General features: G+C 41.1%; 1 protein-coding gene across 1 annotated transcript in view; it reads right to left on the bottom strand.

The window, feature by feature from the left end:
• Positions 1-12,832, bottom strand: part of PBX4 (PBX homeobox 4) — a 41,885-nt gene extending 29,053 nt beyond the window's left edge. The window contains exon 1 of the mRNA XM_088137901.1: positions 12,396-12,832. Coding sequence (XP_087994027.1) covers positions 12,396-12,589 — 194 coding nt within the window. The 5' untranslated portion in view covers positions 12,590-12,832. The remainder of the gene's footprint in view (positions 1-12,395) is intronic.
• Positions 12,833-13,173: the final 341 nt, after the last annotated feature.

Here is a 13,173-nt window from a genome sequence, read left to right as displayed (position 1 = left end):
TTCTAAGTATATTGTATGGGGACCTGCCTTTAGACACTATGGAAATTGCAGTTATATCCAAACATACCTGGAAGTTGCTATCTGGAACTGGACAGTAGAAATGTATCTCAGTAGTGTTCAAACAATTGCACTGGCATCTAGGCCATTGTCAGACATGATTTAATGTGCTAGTTCTTACTTTTGGGGAACTGAATACCTGAACAGCCACTTATATCTGCCTTTATTCATTTATTTAAACAATGATTTATGCACCACTAATTTCCCAAAAGATTCAAGGTAGTTTACAGTACCATACAATAAAAAATAATTATAACCATTGACAGCCTAATTAACTAGGGCAGTCTAGTACCTTGAACATTTCTTCCCTTAAAGATTATACAAAGTAGGCCTAGTTGGATGGGACAGACGGTCCTGTAGATAACTGGTTGCTAAGCCGGCTTTAAAAACAATAACCAGCAGTGTGAATTAGACCTCAAAGCAAACTGGTATCCATACAGGGATCGGAGTATAGGTATTATGCTGCTAAACCTGATACTTCTAAATAGCAAAGAAACTGCCACATTTTGGAATAATGGGGGCTTTTGAGAAGTTTTCATAGGGAGCCCTATTTGTTTGTTTGTTTGTTTGTTTGTTTATTTATTTAATTTGTATGCCGCCCATCTCTCCCAGTGGGTGACTCTGGCGGCTTACAATAAACGTAAAAGCCACAAATAGTTAAAAAATGAATACCCCCATTCATTAATTAAAATTAATTAATTAAAAAGTCAAACTACAGAAAGAAGCTCTATACATAAAAACTAAAAAACATTCAACATGTACCAAACATGTTATATTAATTTCATCAATAAGGTCAAGTTGTCCTGGTCCAAAAAAGGCTGACAATTAGTAAACCAGCCAGAGCTGGACAAAGGCCCCCTGGCCAAGGCCTCAATTGCTGCTCTAGCAGGAGCTATGAGTCCAAGAGAATCCCCAAATCACAGACCTGCTCCATGAGGGAGACTATAACCCTGTCCAAAGCCAAAATTGAAGCCAGAATTAATTCAGATCAATCGCCTACAAATAGTAGCTCCATTTTGCAGGTATTTAATTTGTGCTTGCTTTAACCCATCCCAGATCTTCACAGACTCTAGATACGTGGCCAGGATTTCAACAGAATCCCCAGTACAATTTAGGTTGGTGGATGTACAACTGAGTCCAACTGATGATACTGCACATGTCAATGAATGACCTCTCCTAGCAGCTTTATATAGATGGTAAACAGCATGAGGGAGAAGATCTAGCTTAGTGAAACCTCAAACTCTCTTAAGGTTTTCAGGGGCACTGCTCCACAGGTTGCCAGATGTGAGACCGTGATTGACTCCATTTCTGGGTTGGCAGTGGAGATCCCCAGACTTATGGCCTTGGGGGACTTCCATCTGCCTTCTCTGGGAGTGGGGTTGGAGGCAGCTCAGGAGTTCATGGCTACCATGATAGCCAGGGACATATCCCAGGTCATCCAAGACCTGACACAGGACAGTGGTCACACACATAATCTGGTTCTCCTGTTGGAACAGTGGCAACGTGATCCAGAATTGAGGGGGAGTTTTAAGTATCTCCCTTGTCCTGGTCAGACCACCACTACCCGCTGCAGGGAGGCAGGACCTATTAGATCGGTCCACCCTCAGTGACTGATGGACTCTGATGGGTTTCAGAGGGAGCTGGGGGCTGTTCCTGTTGGTCTGCCGCACATCCCATCTGGGGTCCTGGTGACCATTTGGAATAAGAGGGCTGCTGAGGCCTTGGATAAGATCACACCTATGAGACCTCTCCCCTCTCAGGAATTCCGTCATTCACAGTGGTTCACAGAGGAATTGAGGGAAATGAAATGAGAGAAGAGACGTCTAGAGTGTCACTGGTGCTCAACAAAGGACAAACTCAATTGAACACATGTTAGAACCACTACTAAGGTCTACCTCATAGCAGTAAGAGCAGTGAAGCGACAATACTTCTCTGCCCTTATTGTGTCCACAAATAGCCTTCCTGCAGCCTTGTTTTGGGCGACATGTGCCCTCTTGGGTAGAGAGGGCTTGAGGATCCCCCTTTACAGGGCCATGCAAAAGAATTTCCATGGCATCTGCCGGACGAAGTTGCTTGAATTCATTCTCAGTTGAATGTTTTTGTGCAGGTTCTAGGGAAATGTCCGGGGTAGAATCTTGCCTTGTTACCTGGGAATGGTTTTAACCTGTTGGGCCTGAAGAAGTAGACAGGATTTTATGACTGTGAGCTCAGCCACCTGCTCTCTAGACCCATGCCCCTTCTGGCTAATCAAAGATGCCAGGGAAGTGTCATGTGGGTGGGCTCTAGCGGTGGGGAATTCTTCCCTAAGTAAGGGGGTTGTTTCTCTGCCCCTTAAGGAGGCGCTGGTCTTCCCCCTCCTTAGGAAACCATCATTAGATCCTACTATTCTAGACAATTTTTGTCCAGTATCTAACCTCCCCCTTTTGGGGAAGGTAATTGAGAAGGTGGTCATGCAGCAGCTTCAGAGGACTCTGGATGAAGCAGATTATCTAAACCCGTTTCAGTCAGGATTCAGGCCTGGATATGGGATGAAATGGCACTGGTTGCACTTTTGGATCACCTCTGGCAGGAGTGGGATAGAGGTTGCACATCCATCCTTGCTCTGCTTGACCTCTCAGCGGCCTTCAATGCCATTGACCCAGGTACCCTTCTAGATTGGCTCCAGGGATTAGGGGTGGGCAATACTGTATTGTGCTGGTTCTCTTCCTTTCTCTGGAGTTGTTTCCAGTTGGTGATTGGAGAGGAGCTATCCCACTGCTGGTCACTACTCTGTGGGGCTCCACAGGGTTCGGTGCTCTCCCGTCCTATTTAACATCTACATAAAGCCGCTGGGTGAGATCATCTATCACCATGGGGTGACCCAACTATACTTAAGCGAAGCTGATGATGTCCTATCCTGGTGCCTGGAGGCTGTGGGGGCCTGGATGGGGAAGAACAAGCTTCAGCTGAACCCTGGCAAGACTGAGCAGCTCTGAGTTTTGGGGCCTTCTGGCTCGGGGACTATGACATCTTTGATACTGGATGGGGCTGCACTGCCCCAAACAGACCTTGTGCACAATTTGGGAGTCCTCCTAGACTCACGACTACCACTCAAAGAGCACGTGGCAGTCATGGCTAGGAGGGTCTGCACAGGTTCATGTTGTGCACCAGTTGCGCCCATTCCTAGATTGAGAGGCTCTGCTCACAGTCACTCATGCCCTGGTCACCTCCCAAATGGACTACTGTAATGTACTCTACCTGGGGCTGCCCTCAAAGAGTATCCAGAAGCTTCAGGTGGTGCAAAATGCAGTGGCATGGGCAGTTATGTGTGCCCCTAGAATGGCGCATATTATACCTCTGCTCCGTGGGCTGCAGTGGTTGCCAGTTTGCTTCCAGGTCCAATTCAAGGTGCTGGTTTTGTCTTTAAAACCCTTCATGGCATGGGGTGGGTTATTTGAGGGACCGCCTCCACCTGACTGCATCTGCCCATCCCATCAGGTCCAACAGAAAAGGTATGCTGCAGGTCCCATCTGCGAAAGAGTTCCACCCTGTGGAACATTTATTTATTTGTATTTATTAAATTTGTCCCTGCCCATCTCCCCCCAATGCCCCCCCAGGTGAGATTGGCCCCATCCTTGACATCTTTCTGGAGGTCCTTTAAAAGATAGCTGCATCAGCAGGCCTGGGGATCTCAAGGCAATGGTGAATTGATGAGACGGCTGCATTATTTTTAATATCAATTCTCTCCACTATCTTGTTAATAACAATATTGCTGATGTTTTTCAATTGTAGTTTTTTTAACATTTGGATTTTATTATTGCTTTTATTGTAAGCCGCCTAGAGTCACTTTATTATGAGAAAGGCAGCTATATAAATGTGAGAAATAAAGAAATAAACAGAAGCAGTCACAGGCTTGACTGCTTTTCCCCATGACACATACATCAACTCAAACCACCCACTTAGGAAGAAGCAGAACCACTGTGCATCAGGGAGTCTGTCCCAAGTCCTGCAGGTAATGTTCAGTGGCATTAAAGGATGTTGAGAAATCTAAAAGTATCAAGAGGGATGCACTTCCCCTATTCAAGGTCTGACAAAGGTTATCAGCTAGAGTGACCAATGCTGTTTCTGTCCTGTATCCAGGTTTGAATCCAGACTGAAAGGAATTCAGAAAATCCACTTCATCCAGCATCCTCTGTAGCTGAATCCCTACTACCTTCTCCAACAGTTTCCCTAACAACTATTAGATCATCATCCTAATGGCTGTCCAAAGTAGCTGGATTGAGAGATGGCATCTTCAAAAGGTGTGCCTCTTTCCAGATGGCAGGTATTACTTCCTTCTTCAATGAAGCATTAATCATCCCCAATTCCAGCCACATACAGTACAAATTTCCTAGCTACACAAACAAGCTTCATGCAGCATGGATCAAGTTCACAGAAACACTGAGGCCCCTGTCCAAATCTTTGGTATTCACAAGCTCAAAAGAATCTGAGAATGTTCCTCTAGACATTGACCTCAACCTCTCACTAGACCTTTTCCAAGTGGAGCCAAGCTTAGTGTGAATGTAACCATCTTTTTCTTGCAAACGTGTCACAGCAGTCTGCTGGAGGACTTTCTCTCCCATCTTTTCCTAAAAGATCATGTATAACCTTGAACAACACCACTGTACCTGAACCCAAAGACAACTTATCATCATAGTGTACTCCCAAATGTGGATACACATCTGTGATTGGTTGGTGGCACTCTGTTTTCCTTCATCATTGCTCACTTGTTTCAGTCCCTATAGTTCCTCAGCATTATAGCAAAATCTTATTTCTACTACCTCTTTCTTGAAGATAAGGTTTGTGTTTCCAGGGAAAAGGCCTCGGTAATGACGCTCGGTCTTAAGAGGTTTGACAAGGAGGTCGGCGTAGTATCTGCCTTGATTTTATTTAGCATGGGCCAAATACCTTTCTCATTTTCCCCAAGTGCTTCTGATATGAAAGTTTCTTCCTGCTGGTTCTCACAATGTTCTTTTATTCCATAAGCTTGCCTAAGAAAGCTTATTTGAACAGTGGGATATGAAAATAAACATGGTTTCTTAATCATGAGGTCACAATCACAAATGCTTTTAAAACATATGACAATAGAGAGAGAAAATAATTTAACAGCTATTTCAGTTTTAACTCAGTGTCAAATTACACTGGTTTTATATGCATACATGTAAATGTTTTATACATTAACTTTTGGATTTTTGTTATATTCTACGGTGCAAAGGCTTTTATATGCAAGTCTACCTAGATCTGACACTCTGGAGGCAGGGAGGATTGAAATAAAATAAACTTAATTCAAGTACATTTTAGTTAAATCAATACAAGAAAAATTTAAATCAAAATGTAAATCTCTAGTCAAAAATAGTTAATAATCATTTTCTAATAGAATTAGATTAATGGTGTTTAATGTAACCTTACTGCATATTTCTTAAACTGTGCAATATTTCGGATCTGAAGGGGAAAAGATGGTCTCACATAACACCTGTCTGCAACTCCTTAAAGCAGCTCCATCTTTCCTGAGTTCACATGGCCTCCCTTCACAATTGCAGAATGATCCTGACAAAAGACCTATGTGGTTTATGTTCTGAAGAATCCTTTTCCCTTCAAATCCAAAGTGCTTCACAGTCCTATTCATTCATTTTCAGAAATATATGTAAGTTTAATTTTTAGAAAGACAGAACAGATCTGGGCATTTTTCACATGTACTGGTTCACAACGGTAAAGAAAATTCATTAAAACATTCCCAGATTGGATTTTTTATAGCTGCAACTATTATAACTTTTCCCCTTTCTTAATTGTTTCAATACAGCTCACCTCAATGGACAGAACCCTCACAATCAAAAACATTTCTTAGGACTGAAAATCTTGTTAACTTTTTATTTCATCTTTTACTGCTCTCCCCATCTTACACTCTCATATTCAAACTCCTTCCCCTCCCAGAATCTATATTCATTGTACTTCTTTGCCTTCATCTTTAAAGGAAAAGATGTAATGGCCTGACTCTACAGTATTTTCATGAAAACCACCTGTAGGGCAGATCTATAATATCTAATTTCCATTTGCTGCTGTTAAATATGCAGTTATAAAATATTAGTTGGTTATTATTGCTGTTTTTTTAAAACTAAAGTCTTCAAGGCAAGCTCAATTCCTGTTGACTACATGGACACAGCCATTAAATTTTTCTGGAAGCAAAACAAGTGGTTCGTCCATGCCTTTTTCTAGGGTATTTTTTCAATACAGCAGTTTAGCCTACAGTTCTGAGATGTCCTAATGGTCTCCTATTCAAGTACTAATCCAGCCTGATTCTACTTAGCTTTTCAAGATTAATCAAAAACATTTTAAGAAAACTTTAACATCAGATTCAAATATTTAAGTCTAATTTTAAATTTTACATTATTTTTAAATCCTTCCTTCCTTTCTTTGCCTTATCTGGGAGAGAGTCTTATTTCATTATTTGGGAAAATAGTCTTACATTGAGGGACGGTTACTTGAATTTACCTCAAACTTCACAAATCACAGTAGTCATGCAGCACAAATCCAACAAAACAAACCAACAAAATACGCACAAACTTCTGCTTACACTAATGCCCCATTCCATAAAGAGAGCATCCTACTGAATATGGAAGATAGCAGTTTGTGACTGCTTTATTTCACAGAAAGTCAGATGCAAAAATTCGGAATGACTACATAACTTTAACTCCAACCAAGTGCAAGTTCACAATGGCATCACTTCCACAAGCAGTATAATTTTGCATGAAGGCAGCTGCTAAACAACACACCCACCAAGGCTCAGATTGTCAGCAGACAAGAACAGCCATATTAAGGGAAGTATAGAGCTGCCAACTACCTCGTGCAAGTAGTTTACTTGTACTAAAGGACAGTGTAAAAATCACGTTTCTATTGATTAAGGAGAGTAAAAAGCAGATTTCTGCTTTCAGGACTAAACAGTACTCAGAAATTAGCAACAAGTATTGTGAAATATTATACTGTAGTACAGAAACATTCTACACTCTTGATTCTAAAGTTAAATACTGAGAGTTGTAGTAAGTAGCCAGACCATATTACATACAATGTTTGTATGGTGTTTCATACATAGTTATATCCAGTACTACAGATTTCAAGGCTAATATGAGTATGCTTGGACAAATCAAATGGAAATGTTATTAACATGACTAAGAATACATTTCAGGACATTCCGATGATGATTTTTTGGGGGACAAGAGCCTTCTCTCCTAACTGAAGTAACATCTCAAGTTCCAGAACTAGAGGAATGTGTCTTGATGTTCTGCTGTACAAATACCACCCTGACTCATGCTGCACCTTCAGCCAATTCTTTCAGCATTATGTCACGCACAGCAAACCACAGGAATGTAGGAACTAACATATGAATGAACAGAGAGGAAAAGAAGGGAAAACACTAATTCAGGAACAAGAGAGGTAACTTTCTGAAGGTATACTAAAAGTGTAATTTACACACAATACTGTATTTGGAAATTACTTTGCAATAGAGCAAAGTAGAGAGTATTGTTTCACTTTTTGGTGCCACGGTCACAGATTAGTACTGAATAAATTATAATTAAATATACCTTAGAAGTGTTATTTTCTATATGAATGAATGGACGCATAACACACCTCACACTGTATACATCTAATAAGTTATTTGCTTGTACAGTGGTGTTTCAACAGCTACCTTGAGTATGTGCCAGAGTTGGAAAGTAGGGCATAAATCAGATATATTAAAAACAGTGTTTTTGCAAGCATTTGTATAAAGGCAACAATCTTTAACCACTTGCAAAATAGTAAAATAAAATTTAACTGTATGTTTCTTTTAGCAGAAGCAATTTGCACAGGTAGAAAGGGCAGCAATTCCACATTACCTCAACTCTCTAAAGACTCTAAAGATATATGAATGTTGAAAAAAATCCCATCCAACTAATAGACAGCTATCAGATCACTGCAGTGAACTTAGCAGAGCTTATTTCTAAACAAATACGGCAAAACTTTGAGCTGAAAATTTATACATCAAATACATATATTCCCAAGAATCATGACTGAACCTTGATCTCCTTTGTGTTTCCTTGTTTGTTCTAAATCTAGCTTGGGATAATTCAGTCACTGGAATAGGATGGAACCCTTTTTTTAAACAATTGTGTTACTAAAAAAAAATCATTACAGGGGCACACTTCAGGAGTACTCTTTCAATCTGTATACCCATACAACTCCTGCATCAAACCTGCAATTCAGAATATTAGTCTCTGAATGTTATCAAACAATCATTCTATAATAGAATATTTAATATTCATAAAATTATTAATGTTCATTTGATTATGAAATCACATACTTCATCAGTGCAAACAGAATAACAACAGTGCTAATTCACACTGCTGTGGTGTTTCTTCATCATGCAAGTTACATCCCATAATTAATTTCAGCCATATGAGAAAATACAAAAGAGATCACCATGCCCCTTAAAAGAGGAGGCATTTCTCAAACTGGAATCTTATTAAACAGAAGCACCTTAGCCTTCCTGGAGTTTACAACAATAGCTTCAGTTTAGGACCAGGTTCTATTTAGATCATGCTTTTTATTATCCATCTCTGCAGATATCTGAAGGTGGGGGCACAGGTAAAACTAATGTCCAGAAATTCGGCATAGATCATGCCTGCAATTTCTACTCTTCTCTAATAATTTCAATATTTTGATTAATTTAGGATAAGGTATACACAGTGCTTTACTAGAACTATGAGAATATATTACACTGAAAATGGAGTAGTATTACCCTAGCATAATGCTAGAACAAGTGTACTACTAACATCACAATCTAATGCAAATCTGGGCATTCTTACAGCTCAATCCTGTATAGTATTAGTCAGAAGAATGTCCCATTCTGGTCCATGAAACAGGCTCCCAAACAGGGTTTCAGCAGACTTGAATTTAACCGATTTCATCCCAGATTTGCAGGCAATTATTTTAAAAATGATGTCCCAATTAACATACAAATGTAGGTAGTTCTGTGAGAATGATACAGAGGCAAGTCTTTTACTTCTAACCTGTTTGTATACACACACTTTCTCTCTCTCTGTGTATGTATTTACCACTCCCTCATCTCTAAGAAGAAGCAGATACAATGAAGAAAAAGAATTCCCAGACTCTATAAAAACCTAAGAAACATCAAATGGTATTATCCTATTTTCTTCTCCAGTCTATCTTCAAGTTTTCAAGATGCCATTTGTCAATTGCAGCATACAGTTTCAAAGAAATAATAATCAGCTCTCTTCCAACTTATAAAAACATATCCTGCCTAGTTATCTAAAAAATTAATATATTTTAAGCTACTAGGTGAGCATTTCACACATCGGATCCAGACTAAATTGTTCCACCCTACCAGTCAGGAATCTAGTGGCAAAGATGTGAAAAACAGAGTACAGCCTTGCATCCTATGTATGTTAACTCCTCAGCTAGCAAGATTGATTCAAGATAATTATAGACAGTTACACAATTGACTGTAAAAGGTAAAACTGTCCAACGAACATGTTCCACTAAAAAAAACTATTACAAGGTAAAAATATTGCTATGGTTTAACAATATGCTCATTTTAGCTTACAACAAGCAACACCATTTGCTGTGGGGAGTAAGCATGCACTTGGTACTTGTCTCAAGCTGCAAGAAGACAAATGATGCAGCAAAAAGAATTGCTTGACTTTTTACTTGTTTCATTGGGGGAAGAAAAGAAAAAAACACCAATTTTCACAGCTAAAGCAGACTGCCAAAGTCTGCACATGTTAAATCATCTATTATATGGTTCCTTCATCTTGCAATTCAACTCATATTTACAATCCCATCACTCAAACTGCTTTAGGCAACTCTGTGGTTGAGTTTCTACCTGGGCTAAACAACAACTACGTGTCCACTTACCCAAATACTTATACAGGTAGTCCCCAGTTTAAGATCGAGCTCTGTTCCCAAGGTCTGTCCTTAAGTCGAATTTGTATGTATAAGTACTATTGTATAACTCAAACCATTGTGTATTTAATTTGAATCAATGCGTATTTAACTCAAATTTTGCTACAATAGGCTCCGTTCTTAATTATGGGTCTTAACCTGGGGACTACCTGTAGTAAGTTGGGAAGCTACTTTACACAGAGCAGCTCATTAATCTATGTAGCCTAAGACTACTAATACTAGCAGGCACTGTTTTCACGAAGACATTTTTGCAGCTCTGCTTGGAGATGTCAGAGGATGAACTAAAGAACTTCTGCATACAGAACAGTTAAGAATCAATACTAAGCAACCAGATAGAGAATTTGTTGGTCTTAGCCCCAAAACAAGCATATTTAGACAAGTAAATTAATTAAAATATTTGGGGATAGTAATTTTCTAATCTATTTAATCCACAAAATATTAATGAACCAACTTGGATATATGAAATAGCCCTTCATCTTTTTGGGTTGCAACACACTGCTACTCTTCTCTGAGTCTGTCACTAGATTAGGCAGAATGCTAAACTAGTTACTTAAATAGAAAAACTAAGCAAAAGCCTCAGAAGCTCATCCCTTCCCTCTCACCTCTCAAACCGTTTGTGACCTTAATTGAAAAATAAAAGCATATATTGAATTTAAACTCATTATACATGGAAATAAATTCTATCAAAGAAAGTAGATGCAGCTAACACAATATTCAGACTAAACACTTCTGAAGCCAAATCAAATGCAATATATTCAAATAAGGAAATATATATTTTTAATTGTTTTGTACTGTCAATGATAGAAATAAGAAATTCTGCAAAAAATATAACATATTCCAAGTCTCAATACAGCACTAACTAAAAAGCATTCTCTTGCCATGACCATTCAACAAGTTGCCCAATGTGATAGCTATCTGTTCCTCACGTCTTCAGTCTGGCCACAGTATTCGTAATTGTGGAACCATCCTACCCTCACAATTTCCCTCAAGGCAAGGAAAAACAAAATGAATTACCTTTCAAGCTGCGTCAGATCCCACAGCAGAAAGTAATGAGGCAAATCCTCAAACAAGTGTAATAATAATCTTTGTTGTGGGGAAAATAGGAGGAGGAAGCAGTATTAGGTATGTTTGCCGCCTTGAGTTATTTATAAAAAAAATAATAAAGGCGGGATAAAAAAATCTAAAAAAAAAACCTGTGTAGGTGTTTCTACTCCAAATGTTCAGCTCAGTCTTCAGATTAACTTTCATTTCCACTACTTTCCTAGTTCTTGCAGAGTTACTCTTGGTCATTACATCAGTTCATTAGTAGTGCATAACTGTGACTACCTCAACTCTACTCACTACATACAGTACTAACAATAGACCAGAATTATCCTCTCTCAATTTTTCTCTCACCATCACAAGCCATGTTATTCTAACACTGCTTCTGCATAAAAGGACATAGGACAAATATATTCACTCTCTTCATTTTGGTCATGATTCATTCCTAAATAAACTGTATACATTCCTGATTATTTTTTCTCTTGAGTTCCAAGGTCAAACACCGTGCTAAGCCATGATTTGCTTAACCACAATTGACTGAATAAACCACAGTTGGTTTCATATAACATGCTAAGCCATAAAACATGGTCTACAAACCATAATAATGGAGTTCTCAGAAGCCACAATGTAGTTTGATTTTAGCCAACTGTTTCATAAACACAGTCTCATATTGGCTTCATAAGTCCATTAGGATTAAGAAGCCACATTTGATTTCTATAGCTTATCTATAGATCTATAGATTATCTATGATTTTGATTTCTATAGATTTCAAGGAAGTCACCAAATCAGACTAACCAGTATTCCAAGACACATGACTAAATCTCAGGGCCTCTTTTTGTATTATGCATTTTAGTGCTACACATGGTCCACTTATCAAAGATACATAAACTGACTTGGTGAGGACTCAAGCCTATCCAGTGTAATCATGAGAGGACAGTCCAGAGTCAAGTACTATCGGCTTAACATTTCCAATGCTTCCCAAGCCTTTTGTCTTTGCTTACATAGCTAATTTCACCAAACCTAAGTTTCAGATATGCCCAATTCCTGTTTGCTCGGACCCTGGCCTCTTAAACCTCCTGCCCCAAATCTCTATATTCTAATATGTATATCACAGCAACCGTGATCTTCAAAGATCCAACATCCTCTGCTACTCATAACCTCCCAGCTCAAGTGTCGCAGGCCAACAGCATGTTTCTACAAACTAAAAAGCACGGAGGACGCTCCCCCACACGCAGGCAATCTCGTTTCAGGATCTCTCTTCCCCGCCCCGCCCCGCCCCGCCCACTCCCATGCCCGGGGCCACAATGTATCCAGGTATTTCTCACCTGGCCTGTGCTTCGTCCAGGCTCTGATCGGTGATGGCCATAATCTGCTGCAAGATGTCACCCGTGTCCTGAAGTCCGGGGGCTGCCTGGGGCTGGGGTGGGCCTGGAGGCGCTTGGAGTCTGTGGGGCGAGGGATCTCCGGCGGCCCCGGGGGGAGGCTGGAGACCCGCCAGCAGCCGGGATGCCTCTTCCATGGCAGAGGCGGGGGATATGGGCAGCGGAGGGAGGGAGCCGCCTCGGGCGCGGCGGGAGGGGGACTCCGGGAGCTGCTCGAGCCCCTCGCCTCTTTTCCCCCCAACGTACACACACACTCACGACTGACACAGAACAGGCCCCACGGCTCCTCACTCGCGCCCGCTCCGCCCCCGGCCCCCGCTGCGCGACGGGGCTCCGCCTCCTCAACTGTCGCCTGGCGCAGCGGCCCAGCTCCTGGAGCTGCCCGCCCCCTTCCGGGACAAAGCCAGTCTCTCGGCGACTTCCACACAATTGCCGCCTCCGGGAAAGGGGGCGGAGCTAAGGGCGGTTAACTCCCTGCTCCAGGCTCGAGCCCAGTTCAGCCCACCCCCCAGCGCGCGCGCCCGCCTGCCTCCCTCGGTTGCGTCCCGCCTTGAAAGCGAGAAGGGGGGCGGGTCGCGTTCTCAGCCCTCAACCGTCACAATCCCGGAGGTTCCAAAGTTGAGCATTTCCACCTCCTCGCGTTCAGAGTTGATTTTTTCCTCTGGGTTACAGTTTCTTCGGCACAGTGCCAGGCAAACGACTTTCACCGGACACCGGCCCC

The sequence above is a fragment of the Python bivittatus genome, unplaced genomic scaffold, assembly GCF_059951505.1.
Source record: "Python bivittatus isolate LINGU-HERP-01145 unplaced genomic scaffold, Pbiv_v1 ctg000220_np1212, whole genome shotgun sequence".
Classification (NCBI taxonomy): Eukaryota; Metazoa; Chordata; class Lepidosauria; order Squamata; family Pythonidae; genus Python; species Python bivittatus.
Note: the sequence above shows the minus strand (reverse complement) of the source record. Positions and strands in the feature narration are given on the sequence as shown.